This window comes from Brachycentrus maculatus, unplaced genomic scaffold (assembly GCF_059751285.1).
Source record: "Brachycentrus maculatus isolate JH-2025_06_01 unplaced genomic scaffold, ASM5975128v1 h1tg000286l, whole genome shotgun sequence".
In the NCBI taxonomy this organism is placed as follows: domain Eukaryota; kingdom Metazoa; phylum Arthropoda; class Insecta; order Trichoptera; family Brachycentridae; genus Brachycentrus; species Brachycentrus maculatus.
The window spans coordinates 96,176-118,115 of NW_028281037.1; the positions used below are offsets into that span (position 1 = coordinate 96,176).

General features: G+C 35.0%; 2 protein-coding genes and 1 long non-coding RNA gene across 3 annotated transcripts; all 3 read left to right on the plus strand.

Moving 5' to 3' along the window:
* Positions 1-1,968: 1,968 nt before the first annotated feature.
* Positions 1,969-4,887, plus strand: LOC148305081 (endoplasmic reticulum metallopeptidase 1-like). Its single transcript, XM_088267251.1, has 3 exons — positions 1,969-2,106; positions 3,146-3,302; positions 4,736-4,887. Exons 1-3 carry the CDS (start codon positions 2,062-2,064, stop codon positions 4,885-4,887), a joined length of 354 nt encoding a protein of 117 aa, XP_088123377.1. The 5' UTR covers positions 1,969-2,061.
* A 1,413-nt stretch (positions 4,888-6,300) lies between these two features.
* LOC148305082 (uncharacterized) lies at positions 6,301-7,910 on the plus strand. The gene is made up of 3 exons (XR_015838244.1): positions 6,301-6,432; positions 6,910-7,030; positions 7,783-7,910. It is a non-coding gene; the product is annotated as an uncharacterized LOC148305082 (long non-coding RNA).
* A 2,884-nt stretch (positions 7,911-10,794) lies between these two features.
* LOC148305083 (endoplasmic reticulum metallopeptidase 1-like) lies at positions 10,795-17,435 on the plus strand. The gene is made up of 5 exons (XM_088267252.1): positions 10,795-11,014; positions 12,690-12,870; positions 13,913-14,094; positions 15,737-15,889; positions 17,235-17,435. Exons 1-5 carry the CDS (start codon positions 10,865-10,867, stop codon positions 17,433-17,435), a joined length of 867 nt encoding a protein of 288 aa, XP_088123378.1. The 5' UTR covers positions 10,795-10,864.
* The last annotated feature ends 4,505 nt before the right edge of the window (positions 17,436-21,940 follow it).

Sequence of the window (21,940 nt, forward strand, 5' to 3'; positions counted from 1 at the left end):
AACTTTAAAAGCGTTCTCCTGAAAAATCAAGTTTTTTGGTTTATGACGTTCTTGAAAGGAGTGAGCAACATATAGAAATGAGTCCATTCTGATTTGCCCCTTAAAATTCAATTCCAGAATTCATTTAGAAATTTCTACATAAGTTATTTTAAATATTAAAATTATTTATTGCGGTGGTCTGGGTGTTTGTGATGTATTTTTCACATTTACCTTCCCTATCCTTACTATCCTACCTGCAGACAAGCATCTAAAATAGACGCTTTGCGGATTTTTCCTTTTAAAAAATATGTAAATCTTCATGTATGTTGTTGAAGTATAATATATCTGTGAAAGACCAAAAGAATGATTCAATATTATATGTAGGATATTGACCGCAGACCTCGATTACAATCACTTTTTGCAAATTTAGTTGATCAATATTGATTTACAACTTTACCATTGTTCACACTAATGTAATGTTTTTTTGTTGTTATGTAAATTAATGATAAGTTCATATTTTCTTCTCTGTCTTACTCCTCATTACTGAGAGTTGTAACCCTTGTGAAAGCATTAAAGAATTTCACAATTTGAAAGATAGCTTAAAACATATATGAAGAATGGAAAGCTTAATAACAAATGAATGTTTTTTCTTTCAGAAATTTAACAGAAATAAATTTGTGATGTGTGCATTCAAGAATTTCACAATTTGAAAGGTAGCTTTGAACATATATGAAAAATGGAGAGCTCAATCAATTCAAAATACAACACCAGGTCAATAGGTGAGGAGACACCGACTTCGGAAGGATTGCACTATTCATTTTCATTGGGAGATCCCTTGAATGATGATGAGTCTTCCTCTTACGAAGAGCCGTTGAGTGGAGGCTATCAGTCCGGGAAGTATGCCGGGAGGAAGTCTAGCACTCCGAGGTCCTTGAAAAGGGGTTTGATCTCATTATTCCTAGGTCTCATCTGCTTTGCTATCGTATACCTGGCTGAATCACATTTACCGAGTTCTATTTCTGAGCTGAAAGCTGTAAGTATTACTATCTATCATTATGCTGTATCATTTTGTAATTTATCAATTTATATTTTTTATAACGTAAGAACACTTTCTATTCCTCTCCATAACACATCATTCTTCAGTAATTCCTTCTCTGTCCAAGCGGCCAGACTATGGAATGAATTACCTGTCCAATTGTTGAAAAATGCACCCTCTCTAATAACTTTTAAGAAACTTCTGAGACATTACTATCTGTCATTAAAATCTTAACTGTCCATCAAACCTCCTCCCTTAGTTTTTCCCTCTACCTCCTTCCCTAAACTCCCTTTTTCCTTTGCCTCTCTTATTTATCATCAATTTGTAATTATAACTTATTACTTTTTTAAATGTTATTATGTTAAGTACTATCTAGCCTCTAATTGCAAACGGCAATATATGGTATCAAACGTTACGACCAATATCACTAGTCTGTTTTTGTTTGGTTGGAAGATATTGCTTTTGTGACACTGAATAATTGCGCTTTTTACTAAAACAATATTTTGAAACATTTAACAATTTGAAATTATAAGAATAAAAAAAGGAAATTTTTCTTTTATATTAAATTTAAGATTGCAAAAAATATGGAGTAAGTAGCTCTTATAATACTAATGTTATGAAATTAAATGTGTCGGGTTGTGGTCCCGTGGTTAGTGTCGCGGACTCCTGAGTCAGAGTTTCAGAGTTTCTTGGTTCGAACCCACTCTGCTACAATTTGATACCTATAGTATGCAATTGAAGTATTTTAGTAAATAATTAAAACACAAATATTTCTTTAAAAAAATAATAATTACAAAAACATATATGAGGAATTAAAATTCCCCTGTTAGAGCTTACTAGGTTATAAATTTAATATAAATGAAGAACTTTTATTAACATACTTTCTCGATGAGTGCTTTTTTATTTATTATTATTAGGGCACTCGGTTATTCAGCGGAGATCGATCAGCAGAATCTCTCAGGAAACTGACCAACTTTGGTCCGAGGGTAGTTGGCTCCATAGAAAATGAGTTGACCGCCCCAAATATAATAACTGAAGAACTACAAATGGCTCGCGAAAATGCACACGAATCACAAACCCTGTTGTTCGAGGTAATCAATCAATTACTTAACTTAAAAATCGTATAAATAGGAAAATATTTGTATTGTGTTGCGATGATGCATTGACAGGCGCTGTGGCGTAGTTGGGTAGACGCTTGACTGTGAAACTGGCGTCTTGGGTTCGATTCCCGCCAAGTGCAAAATAAATTCAAAAAGATTTATTTTTAATTAGTCTGGTGATTATGATGTATTCTTCACGTTTATCTTGCCTAGCCTTACTATCCTACCTGCAGACAAGCCTCTAATAGAGGCTATGCGGGTTATTCCTTTTTGATAAAAAAAAAATAATTAAAAAACTTCATTTTATTCACAACATTTCTCGGTGTGTCCAAATCTTTGATCACAAATCTGGGTTTCTCCACTCAGGAGTTATTTTTGACATCTCAACATAGATGAAGAATAATATAGATAAAAGCTTTCTCAAACCAATTAAATTTTTAATGTGTACCTACCAGTGGCGGTACTTCCCTAGAAGCCCAAAGGCCCGGCTTGCCTAACAACTCAAAATAAAAATGACTCAATTTAGACCAAATGATTGAAAATACATAATTAATGTGTGACTATTTTTAAATTATCGCTTACATGATTATTAAACACTATGCATGCCATTAAATGGTGATGGTACTTATTGGTTATGGTTAATATCTGAAGATATTTTACTAAAGTGAACATTTTCTTTATTTCAAGGTGATGGCTATACCTTACAAAAGTTACATGTTAGCATATTTTTACAATGATTACAATACATTGTTTATATTTATAATACTTTCTGGGTGCTTACTATACTGGGAATGATATGAGGTGAAGAAATTATAGATACATCATGTATTCATGAATGTGAAAAATAATGGGCTTGCCTTACTGGTAAACCCTAGGCACGCCACTGGTACCTACATAATTTTGATCCATGCCTATCTTTCAAGTAAAATAAATATGTTTTTTATTCCCTTCTTTAAACAGTCACCACGCAACACTGGCTCTATTGATAATTCAAACCATTTGTCACTGTAAATATTTTGTATATTTTTAGACACAAAAGGGGTCTGGCGCCTACACATTAGGATTCAAGTTAGCATTTGTAAATGTCTACGACAATATCCAGAATGTTGTGGCCATGTTAGAGGGTGCAAGTAAGGATCACAGCATTCTAGTCAACTGCCACTATGACTCCGTTCCAACTAGTCCTGGTAATAAATACTATTTTATTAATTTTGATCTTTGAATATGCTTTGGAGGGACAGCTGGTCTTACACTTCCCAGGAGCGGACCGGAGAATGACAGGACTAGTCCTAAAAAAAGATGAAAAAGAAGAAGAATATGCATGAGTCTCTTTCCTGGCTCCATTCCAACTTATCGTCTTTGTAGATTGTTAAGGACAGCTCTCTTCGTCCTCAGGTTTTGGGCCTTCTATCATTTACAACATCACCTAGGTCATGCCTTTGAATCATGTTATTTTTCTGTAGCATCCATGAGTTCTTTGATGTTCCTCTAGCTATCTTTCGAAGAAAATCCATGCCGATTGTCTGGTTTACAATATGTTCAGGTTCTTTACATCCTTTATGCCAATACCATCTCAATTGCCTTTCCTCTACCTTACTATTGATGTCAGTTACACCCAGGCTTCCACAAATGTGTGAACTCTTTATTGTATCTCTAAAAGACACTCCAGATGACAGCGTTATACATCGTCTAGCATTCGGAGCCATCTATGGTCTTTTGTCTTTTGGTCTCTAGACCAAAAGATAAAAAAATTAATGGATGGCACAATAATATAACATGATTCGAAGGCATGACCTAGATGATGTTGTATGTATATTATAGAAAGACCTACAACCTGAGAACGAGGAGAGCTGACCTTAACAGTCTACAAAGACGATAAGTTGGGATGAAGCAAGGAAAAAGAAGATTGTCATTTATATATATGGAAAATAGACCCTGCTTAGTGCTAATTCGTTGAGCGTGCCATTTAGTTTTAAACAAAAATTGTCATGAACATTTAACTAGAAAAAAGGATGAAATAAGACTGCCATTTATGAAAAAAAACAGAGTCGCAAAATTGTTTAATGTTTAAGGGTTTGAAAATGTATGATGAGATGCCTGAATGTATGAAGAATGAAAAGAATGAAAGTCTGAAAGAATTTAAAAATAAATTTATGTATTTAAAATTAATGGTCAGCACGCTCGGCTACCGTTCTGGAGGTCCCGGGTTCGATTCCCAAGGGGGGTAAAATAAATATTAGTGATTTTTTCACTGTCATATTTATTCAATATCACCCTGGACTGGTTCCTTGAAGCGGAGGGCTGATCACCTTTCCTTCATGTGTAAACGATCAAGATAACACTGCGTTTATATGACGCAGTGCCCTATGCACCATTGGGGTGCGGATAAGGGTTTTATTATTATTAATATTATTATTTAAAATTAATGTATTTATGAATTTAAAAATAATGTATGTAGATGTAGTAAATTAAGTGTATAAAATAGTTTATATTATGTAATATAAGCTAACTTAAGAAATAATAAAATAAAATAAAAAATAAATTTAGCTGGCAAGGATTACCCATGCTAAGCAGAGTATTGCTGTATTTTTGTTCATAGTTAAGTTGCTTTCTTTCTCAGGAGCGTTTGATGATGCCATATCGTGTGCCGTAATGTTAGAACTAGTCAGAGTTCTATCTCAGTCTCCCGTTCGTCTCAAACACAATGTCATATTCTTATTCAATGGAGCAGAAGAATCTGGACTGCAGGTTAGTGATGAATTACAAATATGAAAAGATTTTTAAACATAATAAAACATTCATTTTGTAAAACTTATCCTTATTATTGAGCTGCTCCATGCTGAAGGTTGGCAATCTTCATAACTTTTACTTTATCCGCAGCTACTAAGTTTTTAAGCCAGTATATACGCTTTCCTCCTATACTGCATTTACCTTTCACTTTTTCTTATAATATAATACATATAACTTTGTATTCCTTTACCCGAATGAAATAGCCTAAGTACTCCACCTTTGTTTTCTTAATTTTGTCTATAACTTCTCTCTCTTTTCCCAAACATTTAACAATAGCGAATGTTTTTGCCTAGAATTTTCACTCATGAATTGCATGAAATTATAGTTACTTTAAACATAAAGAGTAAATCCACTCACGAGTAGGCATAGGCTATAAAACTTAAAAAGTTGAAGCCTGAGTAGGGTCATGATAAACGGTGTTGCATGAGCCGTAGTTAGATTTCAGAGTAACTTGGATGTTAGGTAATTAAAAAAAAAAATAACAAAATCTTTGTATCAAAATTTTGCGACCCAAAATATTTTGAGCATTCTTTTGTAGTACCACATTAGGAATTGTTCATTATACTTTACATTTGTTCAGGTGAGAGTCTATACTTAGATTTTGATAGTATAGAGCATGGGTCGGCAACCTTTTGTTGTAAAAGGGCCAAATATTTTTCATAGGGATCAGTGCGGGCCGCACTTGCAGTAGGTATACATACAATATTTATGTACAAATATTTTAGTTTTAAAAATAAAACGCTAAGCGTATATTTTAACGACATTTATTGTATTTTATAAAATCAATGAGATTCCCTTCGCTCCCTTTCTCGCTTCCTTTCACTCGATTGTGTATAATATCGTCCGTCATGTGCGTTGCGGCAAAAATCTCGCGGGCCGCACCAAGATGTCTCGCGGGCCGCATGCGGCCCGCGGGCCGCAGGTTGCCGACCCATGGTATAGAGAATCAATGAAAATATAAAGCATTTTACAATTATCTTTGTACAACTGTGGAGGTCCTCACCAAAATGTCACATTTCCAATATAAATGATTTTAATCAGGAATTCTAGCTTGTAAATGAGTTCCTTTTTGGTGTGATTTAATGATTTCATGTTATCTTATCACAGGATTGGTCACGTTTTGTTGCAATTTTAATTAAGGATTTCGATAGAATACAGTAAACAGAACAGATTTGCATTTAAAGGATTTCTTTGTGCAATATTTAAAATTTAATGAGGACCTACACAACTAAACAATGAATATGATTGCTGATTTTGATTTTAATTAAGATGCGGTCGCGTTGTCCAGCATGGAGGGGACCATGCTGCTTGGCGACAGTTGCGTGCTTCCAAGATATCTAACCTAACCTACCCTGACCTAACCTAACCTAAAATAATAAACATAATTCATTTATCCAGGGTTCTCATTTGTTTCTTCAACATCGATGGGCTTCCTCAGCGAGGATGTTCATCAACTTGGAAGGAGCTGGTCAAGGAGGAACATCCATCCTTTTTCAGGCTGGTCCGGAAAATCCATGGATTCTCAAAGTTCGTATTCAGTTCAACAACAAATCTGCTTAGTAATCACATAGTAAAATATTGTTTAATTACTTCAAGTCCGATGATTATATTATTTAAACTAATTATTTTTTAAAGGAATTGAGCGATTTCATAAGAACTTAAATCCAATACTAATTCTTACTTACTTACTTCAGCTTTCTTTTTGTGTCCAGTATTGAGCAAAGGCCTCCCTCTTGGACTTCCACAGTTCTTTGTTGGACACGTCTCTCTTCCAGTGCTGCCACTTTTTAAATGCCATCTGACCATCCTGTCTGGGGCCTACCCACGCTCTGCGTCCTGTTCTAGGCCTCCAGTCAAACCACTAATCAATTCTTATTCTATTTCTTAGTAAATATATTGACTGCTAATGCATTTGTAATAGTAACAATTCTATACACTGTTCTGAGTTGTGAGAGTGAATGAGTCTCTCCCGGTAGTTATTATAGCCCGGTGTTGTTTTTCTAGTACTATGCTGCAAGCGCTCCTCATCCACATGGACATATAATAGGCGAAGAGATATTTCAAAGCGGAATCCTTCCTTCTGACACCGACTTCAGGATTTTTAGAGACTTTGGAAAAATTCCCGGTAAGCTCATAAAATACTTAATCATGAAAATAATAAGGTGGATATAAAAAGTGACCAATGGAGTAGTTTTAACAGATGAAAAAGAAAAAATATATATAATTGCAAACAAAAGAAAACGGAGGTGAGATGATACTACTACTACTACCATCACACTGTTACACTGCATAGGTTACCGGAGAGGATGGAACACCATACTCTTCTGTCCTGACTGAGCTTCCGTCACATCATACATCTAATCATACGTGCCCTCCGATTACGCAGACTTTTAACACCACCAGATTTTAGGTTCTGATTGATCTTGTCCTTTTGTTCTCCTGTTCACATTTACGAAATATAATTTCTCAGTCATTCTCTCATTATCCATTCGCTCCACATGTCCATACCACCTTAAATAACTTTTTCGATGGTTTCGATTATCCCTGTTAGGATATATTTTGCGGTATAACAACCTTATCATTACGATGGAAAAAAAGAAGGAGAGAGAGGAAGAGAAAAGCCAATAAGGAAGTGTGTGAAGTAGCTAAAAGAGAAGACAGGACAAAAGAGATTCAGCCGAATAAACGTCTTAGAAAATCTGGCTTTGAAAAGACAGTGATGGAAACAGCTGCATAAACAATTGTCTAGTTGTTAAATATTAAGTACACAAAAATGTTTTGTAAATGATACTTTACTATGATAGTTTATAATTTTGAAAATGAAATTTTCAATGTGAGAAAAATGTATTCTTTTACAGTCAAATATTTTTGTTAAAGGTTTGGACTTTGCATTCTACCGTAATGGATATTTTTACCACACCAAATATGACAATTATCAGTATGTGCAATCGGGAAGTATCCAACACTTGGGAGACAATATTCTCGCATTGCTTCGAGCGCTGGGAAATGCTAAAGAACTGGACGATCCCAAGGTTAGAACTCTATTGAATACATAGTATCATTTATAATTATCTCTTTCCATTCAGATGAATTTGTAGCCATAAATATGTATGGCATGCTCTAGTGAAATAATGTATTTGATTATAGTCCAGGATTCGGACCTCACATACTAAAAAAAGAGTTTATGCTTATTCTTTTCATCTCACAAATAGATGTCTCTAGTGAAGTTCTAGTGATTTAAGAACAATGTTTCAAAATTGGTTCATATATATAGAACTTCCAAGAATTTGAGTAATGTGGTTGTCAATAATTGGTAAAATTGGTGAATGTTACACATGTGTAAAGTGATCACCTGTAAGTGTCAGCCCTGTAAATGCCCAGACCTCCATATTCTTCTTTTTCTTTAACTACCTATTTAACCTTAGAAAAAAGATGAAATTCAAAATTTCTTTCTCCTTTATTTTTTTTTTTTTGGTTACATTTGACAGGAAACTCCAGGGAAAATGGTGTATTTTGATTATCTGGGATGGTTCATGGTTCGATACTCCGACACCGCCGGAATTATCATTAACGCTTCTGTCTGTGTGTTGCACATTCTTGGTGTAGTCGTGTTGATAGGGCGCCTCAAACGATGTGAGTATTGACTATTATTAATAATTAAATAAAATTGTTCATGACATGTGATCAAATACGACATGGTCAAAAGGTATGAGTAAAATATGAAAATAATTAGTACCAAACATGAATGATTCAAGTTTTTAGCAATAGATGTCGCCCTACGTACATTTTTAAAAATATTTACTGAACAAACTTAGAACTGATTGTTTTTTTTTCATATTAAACCTTTCCCTTCCGGTGCTAAAATAAAACACGAGTCCCGGTTTTGGGTAGTCACACAATAAAAATTAGCAATTTTAAATCGGAAAAATACGGAGATTCATAGCTAATCCCCTTAATTAATTATAAATGAAGTAAAAATGATAATAATTTAGATTTATTTGCTGAAAACCATCTGGCAACGCTCACGGAACAAGCATAGATCCACTCTTGTCGGGAACCCAAAAGCTACTGCTGCTCCCGCTAGCCGCTAGCCAGAAAACATTGAGCTTTGAGCTTCTGACGCTTGCACAGTGCAAGTATGCAAGAGTGAGATGCAATTATAGTGTCGCGGCTCCCGTGCACTCTTCACGCGCTGTTTATACACGAATTTATTTCCGATGTTCACAAAATACCTCCGATGTATCCGATACATTCTGATTTTTATTAATATTATTTTTTTGCGTAAATATGTTATGGAGGAATACTTAAAATTTCAGCCTTGTATTTATTATATTTATAGAGATATTATAGTTATTAGAAGCAATGTGTACAAGGTACACAATACCGGGAAGGAGGGTTAATAGACGTAGTACTAAAATATTATTTTTTTACACGTACGTGAGTACTTACCTAAAAATACTTATGAATAAATCAGATATATTTCTGATTTTAATTTTAATTAATACTAAGTAGTGGTGCATAAGCCACGATTTCAATATTAATGTGGTGTGTTTAATGTGTTTTGTGTTTTGGAAGAAGTTCTCTGTAGTTCTTGTAAGATGCAGAGATTCATGCGTCCTGTAGTCCACTACATTTCAAACTCATCTGACACATTCCCGCTCAGTGTTCATGATCCTTTCTTCTTCTTCTTTTTTGTCAGCCGTCTCTCCACTGCTGGATGTAGGCCTGATCTAATTTTATCCAGACTTCTCTTGTTTGGGCTTTTTCAATACACTTCAATTCAATTAAATTTCAATTCAATTCATTTTTTAAATTAATATAATAATAATAATAAACCCTTATCCGCACCCCAATGGTGCATAGGGCACTACGTCATATAAACGCAGTGTTATCTTGATCGTTTATACATAAAGGAAAGGTGATCAGCCCTCCGCTTCAAGAAATTAATATATTAAATTAAATTAATATATACATGACAAACTATAAAATTGTTTAATCGTATACATTGAATATACATTAAAATAAAATAGATGCAAGAACTATTGCTAAAGGTGTAGAAGAATCCCGCTTCGGAAAACTCCTTCCGACACATGGAACAGATCAATATCCAATGTGATATTGTTCAACATAGCGGTAGCTCTTTCTACAGGCATAACCATCGGCAGGTTGGTCCTGTGTATAGGAATGTGAAACAATCTATGCCGACGCTGTCTTAGGTAACTATCGGGAACATACAGACCAATGTTCCGGATAATTTCAGGATTATCGATCATACCGCGCAACAATTGATAAAAATGCGTAATCAAATACACTTACTACCACAAGGGGGACAATGTCATCAGCCCATCTTTTCTGGGACCGGCCTTATTCCTCTCTTCATATTCCATGGTTTCCACCACAGAACTCTACTAGGTTATTTAAATAATTAATATTCTTTTAGGGAAATTCCTTCCTAAGGGATGGGGGCTACTCAAAAGGCCGTTGAAAGAAATCAGTTATGTTATAAGAATGTTTGAAAAAGCTACATCTAAATTTCTGAGACCAATTAAAAGAATAATGGAGCCAATTTCTAAATGTTGGAATAAATGTTTCGCGGTCCTTGACCGTGCTACAAGGAAGAAGGAAACCAAATATAATTATGTTTTAAAAAGAGGTAAATTTCCTTCACTAATTAAAACATGAATATGTTCGTATGTTACCACCCATTGAGATTTTAGTCGTATTCGAGACGTATTCGTCAGGAGAATTACTAACATGCACCAGCATATGCACCATTCACATACGAAGGGGTAAACCTACACAAAATATTAATCACGTGTGTAATAAGCTAATTAGTTACAATTCGAGCTGTTACTTGATAATTGCCTGATTTTATTTTTGTTTAGAGTCAATACTGGTTGAATTTATATTTGCCATACTGGGAAGGTTGTTTGGACTATTGGCTGGTTTCCTCACCACCATGATAATGGGATTTTCCATAGACAAAGTGTCTAGTTTAGCCATGCCTTGGTACTCCAACACCTGGCTACTGTTTCCCATATTCTGGTGTCCATTTCTGGCAGCCTACGGACTAATTATTATGCTGGTAGAACAATGGAGAAGAAGTAAGGTGAGAAATAGATGTTTTAATCACTTGATGCTTGGGGTTTTTTTACTCACAACATTTTGAGTTACTTAAAACATTTTGAGTTACTTACAATATTTTGAGTTACTTACAACATTTTGAGTTACTTACAACATTTTGAGTTACTTACAACATCTTGAGTTACTTACAATATCTTGAGTTACTTACAACATTTTGAGATACTTAAAAAAAATTGAGTTACTTACAATATTTTGAGTTACTTACAACATCTTGAGTTACTTACAACATTTTGAGTTTCCGAATTTTAAACTGCATAAAAATTGAAAATCATGCTTTCATTTCAAAACACATTTAAATAAAAGGGTCTTTGCTAAATAAAAGCTTTCCCAAATAAAGATGGCTCCAGTGAACTCACACGAAGTAGGAGTTACAAAAATTAATGTGTGGTTGTCAATCATGGGTAGAATGGTACAATGGACACACACAAAATGTTGTCAAAATATAAGCTCAACTGGTCAAATTATAATTATTATTAACATAAATTGTATACATTTATTTAAATCACAATTTTTAACATATTTAAAAAATATATTTTGCTGAGACCCGCCAAGCCACCTTGTGTGTATTGTCAGTGGAGTTCTTTTTGAATACATTTTTCATTGTTTTTAACCATTTTAACCTAATATAAAGACAAAAAAGAGAGAAAAATTAAGAATATAAACATTTTACAATTTTCATAAAATTAACTCTTGATCATTCACCCATTCATTTATTTTGCCTTTGTTCCATATTTTATTTTGACCTCTAACCTCCGTCGGCAACAAATTAAAAATGTTTGGAACGATATATTGCAGTGTTGGACTCCCATATTTATTGTTAATTCTTGGGACTATCAAACCTTCGTTGTGTGTAAATCGTGTATCATGGTTGTGTACTAAAAGATTTAGATATTTTTGTCTAGTTTGTTGTTCAACGATGATAATGCAGTAATTTTGAATGTTTATACAAGTATATCAAGATTGGATTGTCCCTTTGATTATATATATGACTGGGTACAATTTTTTATGCCCCATAAAAATTTTAAAACATATTTTCAAGCGTTTACCGCTATGTAAAATAATCCGAGTTCAGATCTTGCATACAAATAAAATGGTCTCCACTAAATAAAAGCTTTCTTAACCGCTTCATACTTTTGAACGAGTCACGCTCGCGCGCTTAATGCGTTCAATGCTAAATGCCAATTTTTCATTTTTCATTTACTTTTTCGACGATGAATTTATACAAAATGTTGTAGACATAATTGAAAATGAAATATGCTCAAAATTGTTATATTTTAGTTAAAAATTGGATAAACTTTGAATAAAAATTTTAAGATTTTTTTTTGTGAACACTTATTATAAAAATAACCCTAGCATTAAGTGGTTAATCCAATCAAAGATGTCCGTTGTGAACTTTATCATAGAACGTCATGGGGTTAATCTTGTTTGTACGACTTCCAAAATTTGAGTAGTGTAGTTGTCAATTGTGGGTAGTATGGTGAATATAAAGTGATCACTAAACCAGACTGTGACAGGTTATAAGCCTTGTAAATACCAGACTTCTATATCACGGAGCCAGGAGATTTGTGTTCTACCCACATCTCAACGAATATGAAACAATAATATTGATCAGTTTTCACATGACATTGTATTTATCCCAGCACAATCTGTCGCCAGCCAAGAGCACTCAGCTGAACATTATGGCCGGCCAGATCATCTGGACGGTCCTGCTACTCATCTTTACTTGCATGGAGATCAGGTCCGCAGCCATGCTCATGGTTCCAGTTCTCTTCTCTGCAGTAGCGAACCTCATCATTTATACATCTCCAATTTACAGGCGAGGTAAACTTTTCTTGTTGTGATAAAATAATAATAAATAAAACCCTTACCGCACCCCAATGGTGCATAGGGTACTGTTTCATATAAACGCAGTGTTATCTCGATCGATTACACATGAAGGAAAGGTGATCAGCCCTCCACTTCAGGTACCAGTCCAGTGTAATATTGAATAAATATTAGAGTGAAAAAATCAATCACTTATATTTATCAAACCCCCCTGGGAATCGAACCCGGAACCTCCAGAACGGTAGCCGAGCATGCTGACCATTACACTATGAAGGCGGACAAATAAACACTACGGAGGCGGGCGTTGTGATAAAATACGAGTGCATAACAGGTAGCAAACCCCCAGGAAGAAAACCAAATGATAAAGCGTTAGCTGGATATCCATGTATTAGGAGCAAGCTCTAAGAACAACAGGATCAGTCCTTACCTAAGCAGAAGAACAAGAATAAGATAAAATTTATTATGACTAGTACACAGACTCAAGTTATTTTCAGACAGATCTTTTCTTCTTCTTCATGAGCCTTCTGTCATCCACTGCTAGATTTAGCCCCCTTCCGTATCCTTCCATTTCCTTTAGTCGGTTGCTGCTTGCAGCCAGTTTCTACCCCCCACAGCGACTATGCCGTCAAACCATCTCTTTTGGGGTCTTCGGACACCTCTTTTGTTGCAGACAAATTAATGGCCAATATCGACCTAGGCCTTCTTTTAAGGCCTTTTTCCCAACATTGTAACATGGCCACCATATTTTTATTTAAACAAACTAACATGCCCCCACTTTGAGAATTAGACACGCACTAACAGGTATTTTATTTTATTTCATTTTACAACATTTTGAGTGTGTCCAAATACTTGTTCACAAAATCTGGTTTATCTCCAATTATAGGAGCTATTATCAAATTATTTTTTGACATCTCATTAAAGATGCAGAAGAATATGGGAGTATGCAAGTATGGAAGGATGCAGTGCCCTATGCACCATTGGGTGCGGATAAGTGTTAGAAGAAGAAGACATTATTTCAAACGCAGTTCTTTTTCCACAGTTAACCAGTGGTTTTGGGCGTACTTGATAGTCCAGACACCTTCGACCCTGTTCCAGATGTACATTATCTTGATATTGTACAGAGTCCTTATCCCTATCATGGGCAGGTCCGGAAGTGTCAATGGAGACCTGAACATGGCCATTGTCTCTTCGGTGTTCATCATGTATATGATAAACTTCTTGGTAGGCAATTTTACATATCGCTCACTCCTTTCAACAACGTCATATATCAAAAAGCATGATTTTTCAGGAGATTGTTTTTAAAGTTTAAAAATATTTTTAATTCTATTAAAAATAAATACTGAGCCATTTATTTAACTTTTTACTGTGCAACAGATCTTTTTAGGTAAAACCTGAAGGTTTTTTCTCCATTTGAAAAATATTTAGGTATTGAAAAAAATAATTAAACAATACCTTTTCTTCAAAATGCAAAAACAACACTTTCTGCCCTGTAGCGGGTAAATATTAAGTTAAAATATGCCGCTTGTGCTGGGATATAGTACATTTTTTGGGCATTCCAAAAACATGCACAACTAAAAATTGACATTTTTTGATATATGACGTTGTTGAAAGGAGTGAGCGATATGTTTTCCATCAATTTCAAACATTAAAAGAAAAAAAATATTAGTTATAAGTGGTATTATTCAGTCAACATTGAGAATTTTCTAGTCTAACTATAGCTTTCAAGGCTGTATATAACAGTTAAAGTTGGTTTAAATCTTAAAAATGGTTTTTAGCAGTTTAAAACCACTTTTGGTTGTTTAAAATGGTTGAACCAATTCAAGAAATGTTGATTCGAAGAGATACCAACATATTCCCTCAAAAGATCAATCTAGCATGAGTAATGAAGAGATTTTTTTGTATATTGAAAGCATTGTTAACTTTGTGGTATGATAATATAACATTCTCCTTAAAATAACACTCTCCTTAACATCGTTCACTTTGCGTAAGTAGTACCACTTAAAAGTGGTACTATTTTTACGTGGTATTGCACAAAGTGAACGATGAACGATAAGGAGAAGGTTTTTTTTAAAGAGATAGTTTAAAATAGAAAATTATAGATTAAAAGAAATATCATTATAATTCTAAAAATATACTTTTGAACATTTAAAATGCTTTCCCCATTTTTGTTTTATTATTATTTTTATTTATCTGATCTGCTCCTAATTTCCTAAAACCATATATTATTGTTTTAAATTATTATATTTATATAATAATAATAATAACACCCTTATCCGCACCCCAATGGTGCACAGGGCACTGCTTCATATAAACGCAATGTTATCTTGATCGTTTACACATGAAGGAAAGGTGATCAGCCCTCCGCTTCAGGTACCAGTCCAGGGTAATATTGAATAAATATGACAGTGAAAAAATCACTTATATTTATTTTACCCCCCTTGGGAATCGAACCCGGGACCTCCAGAACGGTAGCCGAGCGTGCTGACCATTACACTACGGAGGCGGACAGTATTATATTTATAAGTAACAATAAATGTATTCCTGAAAATCAAAGGCAAAATCTAGTTAAACATACAAAAGATAAGAAATAAAAATAAATAATAAAAATCAAATTAATAAATAAAAATAAAAAACAGCTACTACCCCCTTTTCAACCTTCAGTGTCTCAAGGACCCAACTCTAAAATTTAGAATTAGCTTCACATACGGTGTTTGAAAATGATGCGGAATGCATCGAAACACATGTCACAGTAGATTTTAAGAAATAGTGGTATTTACTAAGTAAAACATTAATTAAAAATAAACATACAAAAACTCAGAAAAAAGACATTGTTTTAGGTGTTATATATTTCTCTTTGTTTTAGGACCTCATATTATGTTTTTCGGGAAGGCCTGGGGTAGTGTTGGGTATTTTGGGAGCCATTGCTCTGATAATGGTTCCTATATCTCTGAGTACCAACCTTGGGCATCCCTACAGGAGTGGATCGGATCCCATTCCACAGCGTCATTGGATCATGGTAAGGCACTTGACCAGAGTATTGTATTGCCTTTTCAACCCATAGAACTCTCAGTATGAAATAGGGCCTAACTGTCATCAACCATAGGAAGATATACACAACCAAATGCAAATTCCAAAGCGAACGTTCATTTTGTATTGCACATCCACTACTGGATAAAGGCCTCTTCTGTATTCTTCGATTTTTTCAGTCGGTTGTTACGTGTAGGCAGTTTTCACCACCCCCAGCGACTATTTCATCGGACCATTTTTTTGAGGTCTTTCGATCTCTCTTTTATTCTCCTAAAGTCTCTTTCTTAAATTTTAGGGGTCTATCTTTTGGGGTCTTGTCTTGAAATATATCCTTCCCATTGCCATGTTATCCCATTGCTTAGTCTTTGCTATATTATCAATGATATCCGCTATTCTGATTCTGCTCCTAATTTCCTGATTTCTTATTTTATCTCTTAGGCGTATACCAAGTGTGGATCTTTCCATGGATCACTGTGTGCATTTGAGCTTCTCTGCATTTCCTTTTGTCAGAGCCATGGTATTTAACCAGTTGCCAGTTTATCCCTCACGTGACTCAGGCAAGGATTTTGTGTTGCATTGATGAGTCCGAGTGCTGTTCGGGCAAATCGTATTCCAACTTGGTGGTATTGATTTGCCGGAGCGAAATATATTTAAGTATTTGTTTTTATTGACTTACGCGTGCAGTGTTTGGGTAGTCTTGTTTCGAGTTGTTTGGTGATGATTTCCTGTATTGATGAATTTTCTCGCCAAAAATATTACTGTTAAGTGGTTAATGCATATTGCTCACTCCTTTCAAGAACGACATAAATCAAAAATCCCCAATTTTCAGTTGTTCATGTTTTCGGAATGCCCAAAAAAATGTACTATATTCCAGCAAAAGGGGCATATTTTTATCTTAATATTTACCCGCTACAGGGCAGAAAGTGGTGTTTTTGCATTTTGAAGAAAAGGTATTGTTTAATTATTTTTTGAAACATACTATATATTTTCAAATGGAGAAAAATCCTTCAGGTTTTACCTAAAAAGATCTGTTGCACAGTAAAAAGTTTAATAAGTGGCTTTATATTTATTTTCAATACATTTCATTTTATTTTTAAACTTTCAAAACCATCTCCTGAAAAATCAAGTTTTTTGATTTATGATATTCTTGAAAGGAGTGAGTGATATGTAGTCACTGGCAGTACACATGATTTGTATGTTTTACTTTTCAAACAAGTCAGAATCTCTTTACTTTTTAGAATTTGTTTAAGTAGGATTGAAGGTGTTGAAGTAGATAACAAATTCGAAAATTTAACTCTCAGCACAAAGCTCAATATGTTTCTTATTAATTTCAGCACTCTGATCGTCAGTTCTATGACGAGGAGAGCGTGTTGAGAAGACAGGAGACGGGATATTTTGTGCTGAATCTGGACAGGAACAGTCCCCGGACCATTCCCCTGAAGGGACGCTCCTTGCACTCGCTGCAGAAGGACTGCGATGAAGAGATGTACTGTGGCTTACCACAGTACTTGACTAGAATGGTTGTATCGAGGTGATAAAACTAACTACGTATCAGCGTACTTTATATATATATTGTTCTGACCCAAACCAACTTGCTAAAACTTGTATTTATTTAGATTGGCAGTGACAGGGACATTGAAAGCTATTAAATGTTAATTCACGGGATACTTCTTCTTCTTCTCCTTCTTTTTGTAGACCCTAGGGATCTGTTTGTGCCTCCGCATGTCGCTCTTGGGATGTTGACTCCCAGCTGTCTTTCCATCTTTTTGGAGGTCTGCCTGGGGGTCTGCGTCCTTCAGAGTTGCCTTGGAGGGCGATACGTGGAAGTCTGTCTTCTGACATTCTGTTATACAGTTACATGGGATACAATTTTGTATAATATATTCTATAATTTTCACAACTAAGTTTATAAAATAAAATTTAAAAAATGCTTTGCAAGAGAGGGTCTGTCAGGAAGCCTAAATGCTTCTGTATCAGATTCGGGAACGCAGTTGGGACAATTTTTAATGACCCCTATCCGAACCCAACGGTGCATGGGGCACTGTATCAAATTGAAGCAGAAAGATCATTCCAGGGTGATGTTAATGTGGAAAATACCTTACATTTATTTTAACCCCCCTGGGAACCGAACCCGAGACCTAACATACTTACTAGTATATTACGGAGGCAGATTTTTTAAAATTATATTTAAAATAACATATTTTATAATTTTTTAATACCAACACTACCTACAAATAGTGTTATTGAAAGTATAATTCAATAATTGAAACATGAACAGAATTTAAACAAATTTAAAGAATTGAAATAAAGACATTTTTGTACAGTAGATAATAAAAACAAGAGCATCTATATGTCTCATATTATAAAAGAACCTATGTATAATAATAATGCATTCACATAATGCAGTGCCATATGCACCATTGGAGTGCTGATAAGGGTTTGATGATGTATAATAATGGAATCATCAAGTTGCAATAATATAATATTATGTATATTCATTTAGTCCCACGAGCAGCTGGATTCCCTCTTCGGGTCCTTCTTTCTCTGTTAATACAACAGTGGACCATCGGATTTCCTGCATCCCACAACCACCTCAATGCACTCTTCGATTATACTTTCAAGGTAAACTATATTTACATTAACTTAATCTTACAGTGCAAATAGAATCAGAAGAGGTCGATAATTTTATCAACAACCAATTTTGTCATGTAACACTGTTTAACCCTTTGCACTCGAGCCTTATTTTGTATGACATACCAGCAACTCAATGGGTATCATGCAAATTAACAATAAAACCATTCGATACGTGTTTTAAATGCTTTTTTTGAGAAAAATAAAGACGATTGGTTACTATTTTAACATTTTATAGTCTTTCAATGTATGGTCTCTAACAAAACAATAGCCCAAATGAATCCTAGGCTCCCCAGGGCAAGTGTCACAAAACTCAAAGTCTCATGCCTTTGCCAATTTTTGTCCCTCCGTGAGCAAACCACAGTCTCTTTTTGATCCTATACGCAAAACATGTAGTTTTCCATCCAGGCGGACCTCAGTTTAAGGAGTAGACGGCCAAAGTCCCCTACCAACTGATCTTCTAAAGTTTTTACAAACTTTAAGTGACTTAATGCTAGCAAGGACCTTGAGCAACTGGCGGGACAGAATTGTACCTGCGTTAGTACGTATCCTGGCCTCTTATTATTTAAACAACATAACGGTACATAGTGGCGACATATAGTCGCCAAACGATTTACTGGGGAATTTACCATGTCGACATATTTTTGCCATTCGAGTGCTAAGGGTTAATCTAAATAACAATGTTTTTTTTAAAGTTTACTATATTTTGCCAAAACAATATCCCTTTTTAGTGTCCATCATTGGTCTGCAAGCATATTAGGATTCCATTTTACATCATAACTTTTTTAACTGTGTTTGTCACTCACAGTGCCACTTATTGGTTGTGATCGGTAGCCTGAAAGAGAAGAGAGGGAGAGGATGATAGGAAGATCCCCACACGATGGCCTACATGCAGCGCAGTCAAGGGATAACTGGAGAAGAGTCATTGCTTCCACAAGAGTCACAACCCTCAGTAATGAGGAATAAGTAGAAGAGACTTATGGTATTTATAGTAAATTGAAACTAATTTGTTCAGGTCCCAGCAGGCTGACTGTGACGTTCTCTCCGAGAGATAACATGACAGTGATTGGGTGGAGTCTGCCGACTGAAGTGAAGCCCTCGGGAATGTGGAAAGGACGGCCCACCTACTTTCTGCATATTGTTAGAGGAGAAACAAAACAAAATTATCACCTTGCAATTTCATTTAATGTAAGTTGTTTCAGCATGCTTAGTAATAAAAAAATAACAACACAGAGATAAAGCTTGTCAGGAGTTTGGTCCTCTTCATTTTTCTCTATGCTGCTGAAATATGGATCATAAAAGCTGAAAGGAGAAAAATTGACACTTTCAAATGTGGTATTGGATGCGCATGCTCCGAATTCCATTGACAGCTAGACGCACCAACCAGTCTTTTCATCAGGAATTACACTTGGAAGGCTCGACTCTGTCCAATGTCTGTACACGACGGATTCTTCAGTTTTTTGGACACGTTGCGCGTAGCAATCAGAATAGCCTGGAACGACTGGTTATGATTGGAAGCCTGGAGGGGAAGAGAGGGAGAGGAAGATCCCCAGACGATGGGCCGATCATATTAAGGCAGCAGCAGGCACCTCACAGTCAAGGGATGACTGGAAAAGAGTCATTGCTTAGACAAGGGTCACAACCCTCAGTAATGAGGACTAAGAGAGAGAATAAGTAATATATGTCTGTCTACGTATTGTAGTCGTTAGCGTGTTTGGCTACCATGCTAGAGGTCGTGGGCTCAATTCCCAGGAGGTCACTCTTATATTTATTAAAATACTATAAATTAAAAATTGCCTATGAAATGTTTATTTATTTATTTTTAACTTTATGTACAAAAAAATATGTACATTGGCATGCTTATTGCAAAGAAGGAATATTTTCCAACCAACCAAAAAATGCTAAAATAGAAATATTATTTTTTTCCAGGTGACTGAGGATGTACTTTTATCTGCTCCCATGGTAGATTTTGGCTTAGCAGGAAACTACATTCACGAAAAAGATAACAGCAAATTCATTACCTCTGAATTTAAAATTTTTCTGTCCAATTTCCCCAAATGGGCTCAAATCACCCCCTGGATTAGCTCCTACACCGCTTATGTTTTTTGAGATCCAATGAAAAACTTACCTTAACAGATAGGGAACATCTTTTATATGCTGAAAATATGGAAGTCTGGGCATTCACAGAGCTTACACTCTTGTATTTGCTGGCTCTAGTGATCACGCAAGACGTGACCCTACAAGATGGACCCCTTAGCTGACCCAAAAAAAAGCAGAGAGACTCAAATGACAAAAAACACTTATATCCAGTGCGTGGGTAAACAATATAAGTTCATGTCCATCCCAGAAGATAACAAGGTTCTTGTCAAAACCGATTGGAGATAGGTACCAAAAATAAAAGTGTTTAAAATAAACACTGATCCATGGAAAGATCCATAGTTGGTTTAAGCCTGAGAGATAAAATAAGAAAATAAGAAATTAGGAACAGAATCAAAATAGCTAGCAGATATAGATCACGTAATAAGACTCAAATGGCAATGGAGGGGGGATATTTTGCAAGACAGGACTCCACAGGTGTACTCTTAAAATTTTGAGATGGAGACCTTGGGAGAATAAAAGAGGTATCGGAAGACCTCAAAAAAGATGGTCTGACAACATAGCCGCTGTGGGGGGTAGAAACTGGCTGCAAAAAGTAACAGACTAAAGGAAATAAAAGAATACAGAAGAGGTGTATATCCAGCAGTGGAAGAAAAAGGCTATAGAAGAAGAAAGAAAAAGAATATACATCATTCTACCCATTATGGAACATCTATATTGCGTCAATTTTCGAATATTGTTTATAATAAATATGCAGTTTTGTTACAATGTTGAATGTTTGTTACAGTTTTGTTTAAAATGTTGCATAAACAATTACATTGAAGTATCAGATAGAACTGACAGAATGAGCGGCAATCTGTTGAAAAATTTGTGAACCAGAAATCCTCTTGTAACTAAGATAGTAATGTGGTCATTACAATACGGCATATGTTAAGTTTTTGAAATTTGAGGTAATATGGATGTCCAATAATTGGCAGAATGGTGAATGTAAACTTAAGTCAGTCAATGCCAGGTGATGAGCCCCGTGAATGCCCAGACTTCCATATTCCTAGCACATAAAAAATGATTGGTCTCTATTTGAGATATGTATATGTAGTTAATAAATAAAATAATATGTAAATAATATAGTAAAATAAATAGTTTTTTAAAAATATTGTAAAATAAAAAGTTTTAATATTTATTGTCACTATTTTTAATTTAATTTATGTAGGGTAAAAAGGAGTGTTGCCCTCTCTCCCCACATACCCTGTTATTGGCATGCTGATTTCATATGTAAATATTGGCAACACTGATCTTGTCTAATATCATTATT

Excerpts from the sequence above, each read along its gene's own strand:
- LOC148305081 (XM_088267251.1), top strand. The coding sequence starts at position 2,062 with ATGGCTCGCGAAAATGCACACGAATCACAAACCCTGTTGTTCGAG. Across the intron at positions 2,107-3,145 it reads CACAAACCCTGTTGTTCGAG|ACACAAAAGGGGTCTGGCGC; the intron begins GTAATCAATCAA and ends GTATATTTTTAG. Across the intron at positions 3,303-4,735 it reads CTCCGTTCCAACTAGTCCTG|GAGCGTTTGATGATGCCATA; the intron begins GTAATAAATACT and ends TTTCTTTCTCAG.
- LOC148305083 (XM_088267252.1), top strand. The coding sequence starts at position 10,865 with ATGATAATGGGATTTTCCATAGACAAAGTGTCTAGTTTAGCCATGCCT. Across the intron at positions 11,015-12,689 it reads AACAATGGAGAAGAAGTAAG|CACAATCTGTCGCCAGCCAA; the intron begins GTGAGAAATAGA and ends TATTTATCCCAG. Across the intron at positions 15,890-17,234 it reads CACAGCGTCATTGGATCATG|CACTCTGATCGTCAGTTCTA; the intron begins GTAAGGCACTTG and ends TATTAATTTCAG.